The sequence below is a fragment of the Anabrus simplex genome, chromosome 3 (assembly GCF_040414725.1).
Source record: "Anabrus simplex isolate iqAnaSimp1 chromosome 3, ASM4041472v1, whole genome shotgun sequence".
Taxonomy (NCBI): domain Eukaryota; kingdom Metazoa; phylum Arthropoda; class Insecta; order Orthoptera; family Tettigoniidae; genus Anabrus; species Anabrus simplex.
Window position 1 is genome coordinate 92,093,879 of NC_090267.1, and position 17,825 is coordinate 92,111,703.

At 39.9% G+C, this 17,825-nt stretch overlaps 1 protein-coding gene across 1 annotated transcript in view; it reads right to left on the reverse strand.

The window, feature by feature from the left end:
• The window catches only part of LOC136866014 (UDP-glycosyltransferase UGT5), a 114,530-nt gene extending 100,099 nt beyond the window's left edge, over positions 1–14,431 (reverse strand). Inside the window, exon 1 of the mRNA XM_067142625.2 lies at positions 14,299–14,431. Within this exon, the coding sequence (XP_066998726.2) occupies positions 14,299–14,306 (8 nt within the window). The 5' untranslated portion in view covers positions 14,307–14,431. The remainder of the gene's footprint in view (positions 1–14,298) is intronic.
• Positions 14,432–17,825: the final 3,394 nt, after the last annotated feature.

Consider the following 17,825-nt stretch of genomic DNA (forward strand, 5'->3'; position numbering starts at 1 on the left):
CTGGTGAAAGAAGAATTTGTAAGCTACGATAAAGTTAAAGATGAGACACATGAAATTCTAGGTGTAAGGCTCATTTCTAAAGATAATAGGCAACTTGATATATTTGGAGTGTACAGATCGGGAAAGGGTAGCACTGATGCGGATTCAGAATTATTTGATAGGATAGTCAGCTATGTGGGAAATGACATGGAAAGAAATGTGATTGTAGCGGGAGATCTGAATTTGCCAGATGTCAATTGGGAAGGAAATGCGAACGACAGGAAGCATGACCAACAAATGGCAAATAAGTTAATATGGGAAGGACAGCTGATTCAGAAAGTGATGGAACCAACCAGAGGGAAAAATATTTTGGATGTGGTGCTGATAAAACCAGATGAGCTCTATAGGGAAACTGAAGTAATAGATGGTATTAGTGATCATGAAGCTGTTTTTGTGGTAGTTAAAAATAAATGTGATAGAAAGGAAGGTCTTAAAAGTAGGATTGTTAGGCAGTACCATATGGCTGATAAAGCAGGTATGAGGCAGTTTCTAAAAAGTAACCATGATCGGTGGAAAACGGTAAATAAAAATGTAAACAGACTCTGGGATGGGTTTAAAGAAATTGTTGAGGAATGCGAAAACAGGTTTGTACCTTTAAGGGTGGTAAGGAATGGTAAAGACCCACCTTATTATAATAGAGAAATAAAGAGACTAAGAAGGAGGTGCAGACTGGAAAGAAATAGAGTTAGAAATGGCTGTGGAAGTAAGGAGAAATTGAAGGAACTTACTAGAAAATTGAATCTAGCAAAGAAGGCAGCTAAGGATAACATGATGGCAAGCATAATTGGCAGTCATACAAATTTTAGTGAAAAATGGAAGGATATGTATAAGTATTTTAAGGCAGAAACAGGTTCCAAGAAGGACATTCCAGGAATAATTAATGAACAAGGGGAGTGTGTATGTGAGGATCTTCAAAAGGCAGAAGTATTCAGTCAGCAGTATGTAAAGATTGTTGGTTACAAGGATAATGTCGAGATAGGAGGAAGAGACTAAGGCCAAAGAAGTAATAAAATTTACGTATGATAACAATGACATTTACAATAAGATACAAAAGTTGAAAACTAGAAAAGCGGCTGGAATTGATCAGATTTCTGGGGATATACTAAAGACAATGGGTTGGGATATAGTACCATATCTGAAGTACTTATTTGATTATTGTTTGGCCGAAGGAGCTATACCAGATGAATGGAGAGTTGCTATAGTAGCCCCTGTGTATAAAGGAAAGGGTGATAGACATAAAGCTGAAAATTACAGGCCAGTAAGTTTGACATGCATTGTATGTAAGCTTTGGGAAGGCATTCTTTCTGATTATATTAGACATGTTTGTGAAATTAATAACTGGTTCGATAGAAGGCAATTCGGTTTTAGGAAAGGTTATTCCACTGAAGCTCAATTTGTAGGATTCCAGCAAGATATAGCAGATATCTTGGATTCTGGAGGTCAAATGGACTGTATCGCGATTGACATGTCTAAAGCATTTGATAGGGTGGATCATGGGAGACTACTGGCAAAAATTAGTGCAATTGGACTAGACAAAAGAGTGACTGAATGGGTTGCTATATTTCTAGAAAATAGATCTCAGAGAATTAGAGTAGGTAAAGCTTTGTCTGACTCTGTAATAGTTGAGAGGTGAGTTCCTCAGGGCAGTGTTATCGGACCTTTATGTTTTCTTATATATATAAATGATATGAGTAAAGGAGTGGAATCGGAGGTAAGGCTTTTTGCGGATGATGTTATTCTCTATAGAATGATAAATAAGTTACAAGATTGTGAGCAACTGCAACGTGACCTCGAAAATATTGTGAGATGGACAGCAGGCAATGGTATGTTGATAAACGGGGCTAAAAGTCAGGTTGTGAGTTTTACAAATAGGAAAAGTCCTCTCAGTTTTAATTACTGCGTTGATGGGGTGAAAGTTCCTTTTGGGGATCATTGTAAGTATCTAGGTGTTAATATAAGGAAAGATCTTCATTGGGGTAATCACATAAATGGGATTGTAAATAAAGGGTACCGATCTCTGCATATGGTTATGAGGGTGTTTAGGGGTTGTAGTAAGGATGTAAAGGAGAGTGCATATAAGTCTCTGGTAAGACCCCAACTAGAGTATGGTTCCAGTGTATGGGACCCTCACCAGGATTACGTGATTCAAGAACTGGAAAAAATCCAAAGAAAAGCAGCTCGATTTGTTCTGGGTGATTTCCGACAAAAGAGTAGCGTTACAAAAATGTTGCAATGTTTGGGTTGGGAAGAATTGAGAGAAAGACAAAGAGCTGCTCGACTAAGTGGTATGTTCCGAGCTGTCAGCAGAGAGATGGCGTGGAATGACATTAGTAGACGAATAGGTTTGAATGGCGTCTATAAAAGTAGGAAAGATCACAATATGAAGATAAAGTTGGAATTCAGGAGGACAAACTGGGGCAAATATTCATTTATAGGAAGGGGAGTTAGGGATTGGAATAACTTACCAAGGGAGATGTTCAATAAATTTCCAATTTCTTTGAAATCATTTCGGAAAAGGCTAGGAAAGCAACAGATAGGGAATCTGCCACCTGGGCGACTGCCCTAAATGCAGATCAGTATTGATTGATTGAGGGTCGCCACAATTTGTTAGGGACCTATGCCTACCCGGTATAATAAACACTCACAACTGCTATAAAATAAACACTATATTCCGAAAATACAATTTCACACATTACAGTCCGTCCGCCATATTACTAGTTTTTTTTTTTTTTTTTTTTTTCCAAAGATCACCATAACAACAGCCAAACACTCATAGTGTAAACATGACACATGGTGTTCCTCACTTAGTGGAATTAATCTCAGCCCGTGTATACTTGTTGTGTTGCTCACATAGTGCTACTAATCACAGACACAGTAGACCCACTGTGTATGACACATTATGGTAATGCCCACAGGTAACAAATCCCATGGTGTTCTTCACATACCAATCAATCAATTACTACTGATCTGCATTTAAGGCAGTCACCCTGGTGGCAGATTCTCTATCTGTTGTTTTCCTAGCCTTTTCTTACATGATTGCAAATTGGAAATTTATTGAACATCTCCCTTAGTAAGTTATTCCCCTTCCTATAAACAAATATTAGCCCCAATTTGTCCTCTTGAATTCGAACTTTATCTTCATATTGTGATCTTTCCTACTTTTAAAGACACCACTCAAACGTATTCATCTACTGATGTCCTCCCACACCACCTCTCCACTGTCAGTCAAAGGAAGACAAGCGCCACGAAAGGCGAGAAAATGAAAAAAACTAGTCCTCGAAACCTAATAGCATCAGGGTCGGGAAAGGACGAGAGTTTACCAAGGGAGGTCGGATAGGATACATGAAAATGAGGAACCAATGCCAGAACTCTGCTAAAGGGCCCCGTGGTCATCAATCCAAGCTCCCAAGTTGAGAACCCCCGGGCCCCTTTTAGTCGCCTCTCACAACAGGCAGCGATTGCCGTGGGTGTTATTCTACTGAAGATATGCTACACTGTTTGGTTTCACGTCTTTCAGTTCGCACATTAGGGTATTTGTATACCAGTATCTTTCTATATTATGACTAAAATGTAACGAATTCCATATAATACAGTAAATTCTTACAAAATTTAAACAATGAAACTAATATAAACGCCTTGCTGGTACCTTTCTGAAGATTCAATTGCCTTCACGAGTTCTGGCGTGTCTAACATATTATTATTAACACAAGATACACATTGCAATTTATGAACTTCATACTGGGGTCCGTATTGAACTTCGTAAAATCTTATGAAAGAAGTGTCTCTTGGAAGTCTACCTTTTCAATACATTATTTTTTGATTCATTAGTAGAGGCACCTGATTTCCGCAAAGCGCGAAATCGCGAAATGTTTGCGAGATTTTACGAATTTGGCTCAAAAACGCGAAACTATTTACGTTTAAGCAAAAAAGCGAAATAATTTACGAAATTATTCGGAATTCCATCATTTGAAGTTAACGACGGAGATTCAAGGCGAGTTGTGGCAATAAAATTCGGTAATCGGTGCCACAATCGATTTTATACCCGTTCGAAATATATCGAAAGGTTTAATTTTTTTTTGTGTGCTCAGTTTATTAAAATGCTTGTGACAGTTTTTGATCGAGAAAAAGAATTTGCATCGGAAGGATTTTACGTGTTTGACAAAACTAGAAAGATACTGGTATACAAATACCCTAATGTGCGAATTGAGTGGCAGAGTTTCACTTAAGGACAACAAGGAAAATGCGCTAACGACAACAGGCATCAGAAGACAAGCTAGTCTCACAGACACTAGCTCAGCGGCAAAACGAGCGAAATATGATAAAGACGAATTCTCATTTTATCTACAGCTCAAGTTTTTATGGAGGCAAATATTCCACTGGAAAAAGTTGATGATCCGAAGATGAGAAAGTGGATGGAGAAATATATACCAGGTTTATGCAGTACTATAACATTTTTCTGAGGAAGAAATTTGAGGTTATGTTTTTCTAATAACTTTGTGCGGTTATGCTATTTTTCTCATTTAATGCCATTTAGGCCTAGATAATGCATGCTGGATCCCTCGTTTAATTCAAATTATAAATGATTTAATTCATTCAAATGATGTTAAAGAGCCCTCTAATGTTAGGCATATTGATTTTTTTAAGGTGCTGGAGACTTGCCCACAGCTGGAAGACTGCGGGAAGGTTCTGTACCTCGAATCATCAAAGAGGAGGAGGATTAAAAGAATCTGTGAAAGATGAAGGATTTTCAATTCTTTGTGATGAAACGACTGATAAAAAGGGCAATGTCTGTTTATGGTTCTGGTAAAAGTGCCTAGTTGCGGCGATATAACAGTTCAGAAGTTATTTGTAGGGGGAGTGAAAGTTATTGCAAATGCTAATGCTACAGCATGTTCGCAGGCAATTATGAATGTAATTCACAAACTTGAAATTCAGTAATAGAATGTAGCTTCTATAACTTCAGATTCAGCACGTTACATAAGCAACGCAGTTAGGGTTTTAGTTTCAGAAGGGTTAATGCATGGTTAATACGCACGCGTGCTGGGCTCATAAACTGAATTTGGTGTGCAGTGTGCCCGCTGTGGACCTTAGTGCTTTGAACTAATGTGTTGTACAGGCAAAACACATCTTCCTTTACACGGAAGAGACAGCATGAATACATTAAAATCTTGAAACAGAAATATGAAGACGAACCCACTAAAGCTAAATTCTTCCCTATTCCTGTGATCACCAGGTGGAACTCATGGTTTAAAAGTGTTGAGTATCTTGGAGAATATCTTCGTGATCAGTCAGTAATGTTGATAGCCAGAGGGCATTCTCAACGTACTGTAATGTCTAACAGGAGAACAGCTCTGACGCCTAGTAATACGGAACTCATGGTATCACTGTCTTTTTCAGACTGATGTGTATATGATATAGGCTACTTAGGCTAGGCCTTACTTGTTAAAGTAACTGCTGATAATTTTTTTTTTCTAATTTCCATGCTTTGATGTAATGTGTAATACCGAATGTGTTCTAAGCGGAAGCATAACTCATGTATATATACTTATGCAAAAATACAACGTTGTTATACTACAATGTGTTATTAACTAAGTTCTTGGTTTACCTGTTATTGCTGAAAAGTGGAAATAACATTTTACGAAATTATTGACGAAATAAAATAAAAATAGCTGAAAATATACCGAAATAACTGTTAAAAAATGACGAAATTAGGCAAAAATTTTCAACACAAACAGGTGCCTCTATTCATTAGAAATCAAAAACGAATTTACATATTAAAATTGGGACATGCTTCACCTATACTATAGGCATCATTAGTCATGCTTTCCTTAACATTAAGGTTAAAATTGAGGAAGTAGAAATGACTTAAAACTAAGCTTAAAACTATTACATAAAAAGGCTTATAGCATTAAAAAAATCACATGCACTGGAAAGGTGGACTTCCAAGAGACACTTCTTTCATAAGATACACATGTAAATTTCTTTAGATTATATTGAACCATTAAGAATATTTTCGCAAATTCTACTTTGAAACGGTTCCTACCTTCAGGCCATTGTGCTGAGATCAATAAAAATAGTCCTTCTACATGTGCATTGTGCCCTTGTATAGAAAAAAGTATTTGCATATTTTAATGGGCCTAACTGTCAACTACAGGCAACTGACTGACTAGAATTGAAATACTTCGGCCATTTCTGACTACAAAGCAAATTGTTAAATTCAGGGTTATTACTAGTCTAATTCAGGAATTGTTTGAAATTGCACTACTGATCGACATATTTCACACCATCACTTTGAAAGAATTTAAACAACTTGCAAATACAGAATATAATTTTCAACATCACAATAATCAATATCACTTTTCAGAGCAATCCATTTGAGACAGACTTCCTTCAAATCCCGGTTATCTCCTATCGCTTGTCACGTTGTCAGCTTTCACACATTAACACAGCAGTGTTTTGACGGGGTATTGCTGAGCGAGAAGCATGCAGTATACAGCGTCTGTTATCACAATACAAGTCAGGTATAGATAATCGCATGTACTGTATATCCATAATCACACTTCTGCATATCGAAACGATATCGATGATGCCGTCGCGTAATGAAGAATAGGTACTACAGTAGTAAAACAGATTACTCTAAAATAAGCAGTTTCACTGGAAAATGAGAACGTTTCATTTTTAAAATAATCCACCCGGATCCCGGACAATGGTTAAAAAGGAGGACATGTCCAGATAAAAGAGGACGTCTGGTCACCGTATGTAAAACCAACTCTAAAGAAACATAGGGCCGATTGCAGAAACGGTGTTTAGACTATGTCTACGGTTAAACAATGCCTAAGTATGGCTGCCGCATTGCAGAGCACTTAGACACTGTCTAAAACCGTTATTCAACCGGCCATGTTTAAACACTACCGAGAGCACAGTTTAACCTCAAATGAGAAGAGTGAATCACAATCAGAAGTTATGTGCCATGAAGCATGTAATTTGTATTATCATGTTGAGACAATTCCGGGAAGAAAGGATAGTCCATCGGCCTCTCTGTGGGTCGCACGCTGCGAGATCGAGCAATTCATTTAAATGTACGGGGAGATAGAATTAAATTAAAATTTCGCTCTTCAAGAGACTTGTTTCTTTAGACTGACAAAGGGACAGTCTGGTAACTGCCATCTGGAATACAATTCCTGGCAACCGATGTATTTTATTATATATGGGGTAATTTCCATGGAATTATAGGGCACTTCGACTACACCTATGTCAGAATTACTTGTCCCAACCATCAGAGGGCTGTCGCATACATCAACCGGGAGTGATTCACTTATATTTACTGCAAAATAAGCACACATAATAGTGAAAACTAAAAAGTAGGTTTGTTGCCATTGATGCTTTAAGAAGCCTTTCTCGTGGATAGCCGAGATTACGCAGAGCACAGTTCTCTACGAAACGAAACGAATTTCACCTTATTTTCTTGACATGGCATAAGCCCAAAAGCCTATATATTATCATGTCTAAAAAGTAGGTTGTATGTAGTTAATATATATAATCGTCGCGCTAATTCAGATAAGTTTTCGGCAACTATGAGATAGGAAAAGGCAAGTGGTGGTGCTGGTGGTTTATGATTATGGTTTAAAGAGGAGGACTGGGGAAGAACAGCCGTGGCCATAATAACAGCCCTAGTATTTGCCTGGTTTAAAAATAGGTAACCTACGGAAATCAATCTTCAGGGCTGCCGATGATGCGTTTCGAACGTACTATCTCCATCTATATGGCCTGTCAACACATTTGGTTACACATTACTATTGTTTCATCTTCCCTTCGTCAAAGCTATTTGCGACTATATTACACTCACCATAACAACGCTATAATCAAAGCTACATCTCCCCGTACGTTGGCGTGCCGCTTTAGTGTCGATAATATTATCAGATTTAATTTCCAACGAAAGCGATACTCTTATCAGTGGGCAAGTCATGCTTATGCTTAGCCGTATTTGAGTAAAGTGTAGGAAGACAAACAGCTGACTGGCGTTCGGCGCGCGCACCGACCAATTTCGTTGGTTGCGACAAGCAAAGAGTTACATGAAAGATACTTCTACCTCCATTTTCAAACCAATATTGAAACTTTAAACGATGTCTTAGTTAAACACCCACTGAACATTGTTTATGCAATGGAAGATCGTGCTCGATTTAGACGTTGTTTAGGTGGACGTTGTCTAAGGCTTAAAACTAGTCATCGTTTCTGCAATCGGCCCATATTTTTTGACTGGATGGACATACAAGTGTCTTGTTCAAATCTGGGCGTTGGGCCCCGACTAAGTCAGGGGCCACTGAGCAGGCATACGGAGTTGGAGTTTACTTGCGGTAGAGTGGTCAATTCCTTTCTGCTCCTTTCCGGTCAACAGCGCCTGGTATGTCCATCCACGTGGTGATCACGCCCAATGTTGCTTAATTTCGGAGACCTCACAGATTCCGGTGCTCCAGGTTGCCCACAATGCCTAACTGTCTATCATTGGCTGTTCGAGCGTGACGTCAGGGAGAGAGAGCGGTCCCCTGAAAGTCGTCCGCTTCTGACCACAGGAGAAATTTCCAATTGATTTCAGAGACTGCGATATGTTTTAACCAAACAATTATTAGCTCGTGTATCTCCTATATCTAATCAAACTGACTGTGAAAACAGTGGATAATGAACACAATAATGTGCAACACAATGCAGTGCAGCTAATCGTGTCACAAGACGGATTTCAGTGGACACCAGGCGCGTAGTGTCCATGGATGTGTTGGAAGTGCCACTGCCGTTCAAATTTTAAATACTTCATGAATTTATTGATTTAGAATTTGTATGTGATATTATAATTTCGTTTAACTTTCTCTAGTAAATCTGCATGCTGGCTAGCGCATGAACTCCCAACCCCCATTGCAAGATCGACCTTCGTATGGTAGGTCATAGGAACTCCCGAGCCCCATAGATGTGATTCTGAAGTTACAGGCAAGATGATGACGAAGTTTTACGAACGCATAATCAAGATAACTTCCATACTGCTGTTTAGTTTTTCATTAGATGCATTCTCAAAGTCATTAATATTTTTAATTAGTGTGCGGTGTTGTGTATAATGGTGAAGTGAATTTTAACTTGCGTTAGAGGTAAACTAAGTTATTCATTTGAGTCTTCCAGTACGCTGCACAGTGGTCTAAACACCTATTCTAGCCGGCAATAAATAGTATCATCTTTCCGGGTTCACAAAAGCCGATGAAAATTCATACTCGGGGGTTTTCGAGGTCGCTGATTACGAATCCGATAACGGATTTCCGATTAACGGAGTAGCGGATCCACTACGCGTCCGCTAACTCGCAAAACTTAAGGTAGCCGGACAAAATTTAGTATTCCGCGAATGGATTCATGGCAAATGGCGCGTTACGCTCCCGTTAACTCTTTAATGAAATTATGAACAGGGTTTAGAAAGAAGAACGTATGCAATCCTTGACAAATGTCATGATTTTATTTTCATAAGAATCGGTCATCTAAATCCATGAGTTAAACATATGAACGATTGTAAAAATTAGGCCAGTTTGGCGAGGAAGGTGACCTGGAAAGGAATAAGAATATATTACGTTATATTTGATATGCTTCGATGTTTTAGCACCATGTTACTTTTTAATGCTATTTGTTCGGGGCGTCGACCAATGTGGATATTTTGGCCCTATGTTACTTATTAGTAAGACTACTTACGAGTCATGGCTTGGGTTCACTATCTGAATTTGACATTTCAGCGTCCTCTTCTTCCGCTTTGCAAGTTTCTTCTTCTGAAGTCTCTTCATCCGAAACCTCCTCTTCATCTGTGTCCTCATCGAACACGAGCAAAGCGTGTACTTCAAGGGGCAGTTCATTCCAGTCAATTTCGACTTTGATGAGATGTCGTGTAACTATTGTGTCCCACGAAAACAGGAGACTGTGTATTAAGATCAGTTGTTGTGTACTTTCTGGAGGTCTTCCAGGTTTGGTGCTCCCGGAGGAACCTGTAATCCTTGTTTCGGGATTCTTGGGCCTCCTCGGACAGCTTTCCGATTGGCAGTAGGGCGAATCTGATCGCCTGAGCACCATGAATTAAGACTTTGTGGACGGTCGGAGGCATAGGATACCAATTATATAAGGACACGTACAGTTTTGCAGTGTCTAAAGCGTACGCGCTGAAAGCTTTATGGTTCACCTGATGACCACTGAACAAAACGTAAAACCCAAAGAAGAGTATAAATATCGTGAAGCGAAGGAACTAAGTCAAAATATAGTTGAATTGGGTTTTGTTGTTGTACCTACAATATAACAGCAAATCTGATGATTAATTCTTCGCTGACTCCGGTTGCTTTCGCTGCCTTTTTCGGAATGCGATGGAACCTTCTTGAGATGTTGCCGGTGTTCGAGTTCCCAGTCCCTTGAACAACCCTGTCAACTTTCAGGCCCAGCTCTTTCCAAAAAGCTTCCTTTGTAGTGGATTTTCGATCTTTGACATCTTGCTTTTGTTCATCCGTGGTGGTTCGTGAACTACCTTTAAACAACAAATTTCAATGTAAAGAAATACAGTCAGATCATGGTATATAACGGCACGGAGAGCGGTAGACCATGAGTCACAGACAATGGGTGTTGTGTTGCCGGTAGAGGGTGGGAGGGGGGAATGACACTAATAAGAAAAACTAGTGCGGTGATAATTTTTCGGGTTGCTAATAAGCAAATACTGCCAGCAACAATTGCAAGAAGTGGCAGTTGATTTTTGGTGGAAAATCTTTAGTATAGTGTATAATATCGATTAAATCAATCAATAACTCATAACTACTTATAACTTCGGATTCCGGCCCTGAAAACGCCGTAAAATACGAGTACAGTGATGTCTACAATATGGAGAAGTTAACTGGTTGATACTGTCAATTTATCGCGTGCAGAAGGACTTATCCTTGTGAATTTATTCAACAAATACCCTCCAAGAAGGGGGCCTTCAATATCCTGGTTGGTACAATAAGATATAAATGTTTAATTTTTTTCCATGTTTTTAAAATTGTCATGTTTGTGCTTCATTCCCCGCTACTTACACACTCCAAGCACATTAAGTGTGGCAGATATGAGGTACCTGGCGTGTCTAGAATGAGTTCCCAAACTTTTTTCAGCGATTTCTTGACTTCGATTTTATCTATTTTTTGCCGGCTAGAATCGGTGTTTAGACCACTGTGCGCCGTGAGCTAGCGTAGATGTACCGGTATATAAGTTTGAAACATCCGACTGCCGGGCTGAGTGGCTCAGACGGTTAAGGCGCTGGCCTTCTAACCCCAACTTGGCAGGTTCGAACCTGGCTCAGTCCTATTTGAAGGTGCTCAAATACGACAGCCTCGTGTCGGTAGATTTACTGGCACGTAAAAGAACTCCTGCGGGACTAAATTCCAGCACCTCGGCGTCTCCGAACACCGTAAAAGTAGTTAGTGGGACGTAAAGCAAATAACATTATTATTACGAAACATCCGACTGAACGCAGCATGGAAGACTTGGTGATAGCGGGCAAATGTGGTGGAAGTACAAATTGTGGTAGAGGGATTACAGTACAGAAAGAAGTTGGAAGTGTTCTGTTGAAAACTACCTAAGGCTCTTTTCGTTTTCTTACCATTTCACGAGAAATTAGATACTGTTGAAAGTGAACCACTTAAACTTTGAAAACAAACACAAAGGCATTTCAGTTTTCAACGAGGGCATTTGTGACTCTATACCGTGGCTGTGTGGCTGTAAACAATTAAGTAGAATGTATTGTCGGCCCTAGCCGCCTCTGTGGTGTAGTGGTTAGTGTGATTATCTGCCACCCCCGCAGGCCCGGGTTCGATTCCCGACTCTGCCACGAAATTTGAAAAGTGGTACGAGGGCTGTAACGGGGTCCACTCAGCCCCTGGAGGTCAACTGAGTAGAGGTGGGTTCGATTTCCACCTCAACCATCCTGGAAGTGGTTTTCCGTGGTTTCTCACTTCTCCTCCAGGCAAATGCCGGGATGGTACCTAACTTAAGGCCACAGCTTCCTTCCCATCCCCCCGCAAGGCCTCTGTTTAGCATAGCAGGAGAGGTTGCCAGGGCGAAGTACTGGTCATCCTCCCCAGTTGTATCCCCCGACCCAGAGTCTGAAGCTCCAGGACACTGCCCTTGATGCGGTAGAGGTGGGATCCCCCACTGAGTCCGAGGGAAAAACCGACCCTGGAGGGTAAGCAGATAAAGAAGAAGAAAAAAAAGAAAGTAGCACATGGAGCACGCATCGGTAAAGCGACTTGAATAACATTTAAAAACCAGATACAAGACAAATAAAAAACTTCAGTTATATGGAAAAATACGCGAATTGAGTTTTGTTTAAGAGAGCAGCATAAAAGAGCCATGGGAAAGCGCAATGAAACTATTAAACAGAACAGGAAAATGATGTGTTTTTAATACCTACTGTTTACTTTCTAGGCTCTCGGGGACTTGCTTCTAGGGGTCAAAAAGTAGTGTAGGTATCTTTGAACAGATTTTGAACATCTTGGCACGTTACGACAATCAACGTCGAACCTACCTGGACACTTCATTAGTTTTTCATGGTACTTCCCCCGACGTTCAGAATGATTTAATATTCATTCTCTCTCTCTCTCTCTGAGGTGTATACTACCACAGGCGCGCTTTGTTTTCTTAATTCTTACCTTACTTATCCACGAATAACCGGAGAGTTGATCTGGTTTACAACAAGTAAGGTAAGCAATATTTTACTTAAATGCTAACCATTCAGTAACACGTACAGTTTGTGACCACTGAGGTGTCGACCCTTGTAGAATGACCCCAAGGCCTTCACAAAAACATACGTAAGCCCCGAAACATTTAATATCATAACAGCACCTTCGAATGTAGGCAATGTGCCAGCTCTCCTTTCGTATTAGACTGGAAAGTTTTTATTTCCCATCTTACTTTAACTGGTAAGTGTATTCTTTTCTTTATCTTCCGCAAACACGTTTGCTTCCACTTATTTTTGCTCGCGTTTGTTTACAAAATTTATACGACCATTTGTGCTCATTTTCACAAAACGTAGTTACCAAGTTACTACTTAAATTAGGATCACTTGTGCATATACGTAACAACATCCTTCACAAACTCAGTGGCACTAGTTGGGGAGCAAATGCTAATGTCCTCCGAACAACAGCTCTTGCCCTAGTATACCCCGTTGCAGAATATTGTAGCCCTGTATGGATCAACAGCACACACACAGGAAAAGTTGATTTCCAGCTGAATGATACCATGAGGACAGCGTCTGGCACACTCAAATCCACACCACTTAAATGTCTGCCAGTATTAACTATCATCCATCCTCCTCACCTTCGAAGGCTAACTGCTCTGAAGAAGGTATGGTTAAAGTGTTCTGCAAATACACTCTTGCCAATTCATCAGGACTGCAACCCTCAGAAGCATGGAAGATTAAAATCTCGACATCCATCATAGCAACTAGGAAAGAGACTGGTTGAATCACAGTACAACATGAATAATGCCTGGAGGGAAGAGTGGGCTGCTTCAAACCCTGACCAGCTAGGATTGATATCTGACCCTTGTAGGAAACTTGCTGGGTTCAACTTGCCAAGAAGTATCTGGGCTTCGTTGAACAGGGTGCGGACCGGTCTTGGAAGATGCAACTTCTGGCTCCACAAGTGGGGAAAAGTTTCCAGCCCTCATTGCGATTGTAGTGACGTGGCTCAGACAGTCCACCATGTTGTAATGATGTGTCCACTTCGGAGCTTCCAGGGAGGATACCACGAACTTCATGCGGCAAGTGAAGAGGCAGTGAATTGGCTAAATTCTCTGGACATTAAATTATAAGTTAATTACCATCGATTGATCCTTTGTCCGATTGTTGTTTTTATCTACTTTAAGTGTATATAGTTTTAAGTGTACATATATATGTGCCCTCTAAACGCCATACGAAATAAAATAAATAAAATAAACTTGTGCATATAAATCCAGATTATGTATTAATTCCGATATTCTTCGGAATGTAAATCCGTTATAAGAACAAAAATGTTTCTCCACATCTCTTACAGTTTGTGACCACTAATATCGTAACAGCAGCTTCGACCATAGGCAGCGAAGGTGCCAGCTCTCCTTTCATATTAGATGCAAACGACACGACTTTATCCTTGTGATACGTATCTTAGTGTATACATCCACGGATACAAGACCTACGCTTTATACAGTAATGGTAAAGCTAACAACATATCAGATGTTACAACCTACCTTGTCATGGTAAGTGTAATGGGATAATCAACCGTCCATCAGCCGTCGACTAACACTCCAGTAACACTTGTTGAGCCCTATATATACGATTATCTGCACTGTCATACATCAAGTGGCCGGTCCTATATTCAACAACGTACATCTGATAAGTTGAACAACCTGTCGTAAAGTGTCGAAACCACGTTATCTTACAGATAAAGATAAATGTGGAGTGGAAGTACCGATACTGAAGAGATTAGAAATATATCGTACCATAACATTCACGGCCATAGTGATCTATCAATCTTGTTGCAATGGATACAGTTGCATTTTTCTAAAATCCATATGCACAATATTGGCGATTGGATGGGATAGGGTGGGGTGGTGAGGATTGCAGTCGCACCCTCCCCCCCCCCCCACCACCACCACCACTTTGTGGAGAAAACGTTATATTTTTATTACATTTTAGCTGGCTGAAACTAGGAATTATTCAAAAACAATTTGTACAAGCCCTATTGTCTCAACAGCACATTCTTTCCTTTATTTTCTTTAATTATTAACAAACTTTTTAGCGGAAATACGGAGAAACGTTGCTGCTAACCGATTTGTCTAATAGCGCCACGGCAAATAGTGGAAAGGTAGCAGGGGTACAGTTTTTGCCAAAGCCGTGGACATTCGTCTGCCAGTCTCTTTAGTGTCTATTATTTTCTTAGTGTGTAGTCAAATACTAATTGATTTTTTATTGTATAAATCACGCCGCACTTCTCTTTTATTGTAATACATGTGTAATATTGTTCCTTTGGTGAAAGTTTTATTGTATAGCATTGAACCAAAATCTCACAAAACTTTATTACCGCAGTTAAGTTGGAAAACTGTCAACCTTTACCTCTCTGTCGACTGTCGAAATTCGCCCAGAGAGAATAAAAAGCTTAACATTTTGTAGCATTTTTTGTTTTCCAGTTTAGATGTATATACAACCCCCCCCCCTCCCTGCTATCACCACAAACCCGATTACTATTTATTGTCTGTATATTTTTTGTCGCTCCCCCCTCACTTCTGATTCCCAATAGCCGCTACTGCATATGCAGTAAATATATCTGCTAATCTCATCCTCTATATTTCTGAAGAAAACCTGTGATTGCAAGAGGAACGAAATAATTGCCAGTATTTGCATTATCTTTGGGGTATATTGGGCCGATTGCAGAAACGGTATTTAGACGATGTCTACGGTTAAACAATGCCTAAACATGGCTGCCGCATTGCAGAGACGTTATTTATCGCTTAGACACTGTCTAAAACCGATGTTCAACCGGTCATGTTTTATTATGTACATGAGGTAATTTCCATGGAATTATAGGTCACTTTGACTACATACAAATCAGAATTACGTGTCCCGATCGTCTGAGGGCTGTCACATATATCAATCGGGAGGGATTCACTTATATTTACTGCCAAGTAAACACACATAATAGTGAAAACTAAAAAGTAGGTTGTATGGGATTTTTATACATATAATCGTATAAGTTTTCGGCAACTATCAGATAGGAAAAGGCAAGTGGTGGTGATTATCGTTTAAAGAGGACTGGGGAAGAAGAGCCGTAGTATTTGACTGGTGTAAAAATAGGGAAACTACGGAAAACAATCTTCACGGCTGCCGATGATGCGTTTCGAACCTACGATCTCCAGAATGCAAGCTACATCTATATGGCCCGTACAACACACTCGTTACACATTACTATTGCTTCATCTTCCCTCCATCGAAGTTACCGTATTTATGAGTAGATTACAATCACTGTAACAACGCTATAATGAAAGCTACACTTCCCCGTACGGTGGCGTGTCGCTTTAGTGTCGATATTATGAGATTTAATTTCCACCGAAAGTGATATTCTTATCTGTGGGCAAATCATGCTCAGCCATATTTGAGTAATATGTAGGAAGACAAACAGCTGACTGGCGTTCGGCGCGCGCACCGACGAATTTCATTGGTTGCGACAAGCAAAGAGTTGCATGAAAGATACTTCTGTCTCCATTTTCAAACCAAAATTGAAACTTTCAGGGATGTCTAGTTAAACATCGACTGAACAATGTTTATGCAATGGAAGATCGTGAACGATTTAGACGTTGGTTCGGTAGACGATGTCTAAGGCTTAAAACTAGTCACCGTTTCTGCAGTCGTCCATTGTGTTTATTTTCATTTATTTGCAACTTGAGGTACCCGTGTCAATATCTGTAGGTACACATCGCCTTGGGTTTAGAGAAATAAAAATTCTTCTTCTTCTAATTCATGTTCCATATCCACGCAGAATGGTAGCGATCAGTAGCATGATATGTTTTTTTTTTTTTTTTCCCACAGCTGCTCTAAATAGAGTAAGCTTCCTCACTCCACACCCCTGGCTTAAGTTGCTGCACCATGATGTCCTACTTCGCCCCGGACCACTTTTTCCATTAATTTTCCCTTTGAGTATTACTTGTAGAATGTGGTGTTTACTGTTCCGCATCATATGACCAAAGTATTCTAGCTTCCTTCTTTTGATGGTAGGTAGTGAAAATTTCTGGTTCTTTGTTCATACGGTGCAAAACTTCTACATTGGTCATTTTAGCCGTCCAAGGTAACTTCAGCATCCTTCGATACGTCCACATTTCAAATGCTTGCAATATCTTGCAGATGGTCTCAGTATCGATGCCTCAGCGCTATATAGTAGGATGCTAAAAACGTAACACCGGAGTAGTCATGTCTGTAGTGTAATGGGAAGGCCACGGCTCGTCAGAAGTTTTCTGTGTATCTGAAAAGAAGTTCTGGCCTGCTCAATTCTGCATAGGATCTCATGAGGTAGATCCCAGTCATCATTAAAGTGACATTCCAGGTATTTCAATGTTAGCGATCCGGTCCTTTCCTCTTTGAGACTACCCCGAATACCATCTTCTTTCCTACTTACAACCACCCACTTGGTCTTCTTTACATTCAGTCTCAAGCCCATATCGTTGCTGGCTTTCGTGACAACATTAAGTGGTTCCTGTAGATCCTGAAGATTTGTTGCAAGCAGGACAGTGTCATCGGCATACCTGATATTGTATATGATGGCCGTTAAGCACAACTCCTTGAGTCTTTCCGTAAAGAGCATCTCAAAAATATTTTTCTGAATAGATGTTGAAAAGCATTGGTGAACTCCTTTCTTAACTGACACTTCTTCCCAGACACGACCATCAAGCTCTAATTCTCGCGGAATGTTGAGTTCGTTATGGAGGACTGTAGAAGAGCTTTCTTGTGGTCGATGAAATAAGCAATGGTACCAACAACGGAAGGCAAGCAGGTACACACTAGGTACTATAGAACCAACCTAAGGGAAAAATATTCTAGACGTGGTGTTGATAAAACCATATGAGGTCAATAGAGAAACTGGAGTGATAGTTGGTATAAGTGATCATGGCGCTGTTTATGTCGCAATTAAACATAAATATGACAGAAAGAAAAATTGTAAAAGTAGGATTGTTAGGAAATGGTAAATGCAAGCAGCCTGTGGGATAGGTTTAACCTCCTGAGGCCT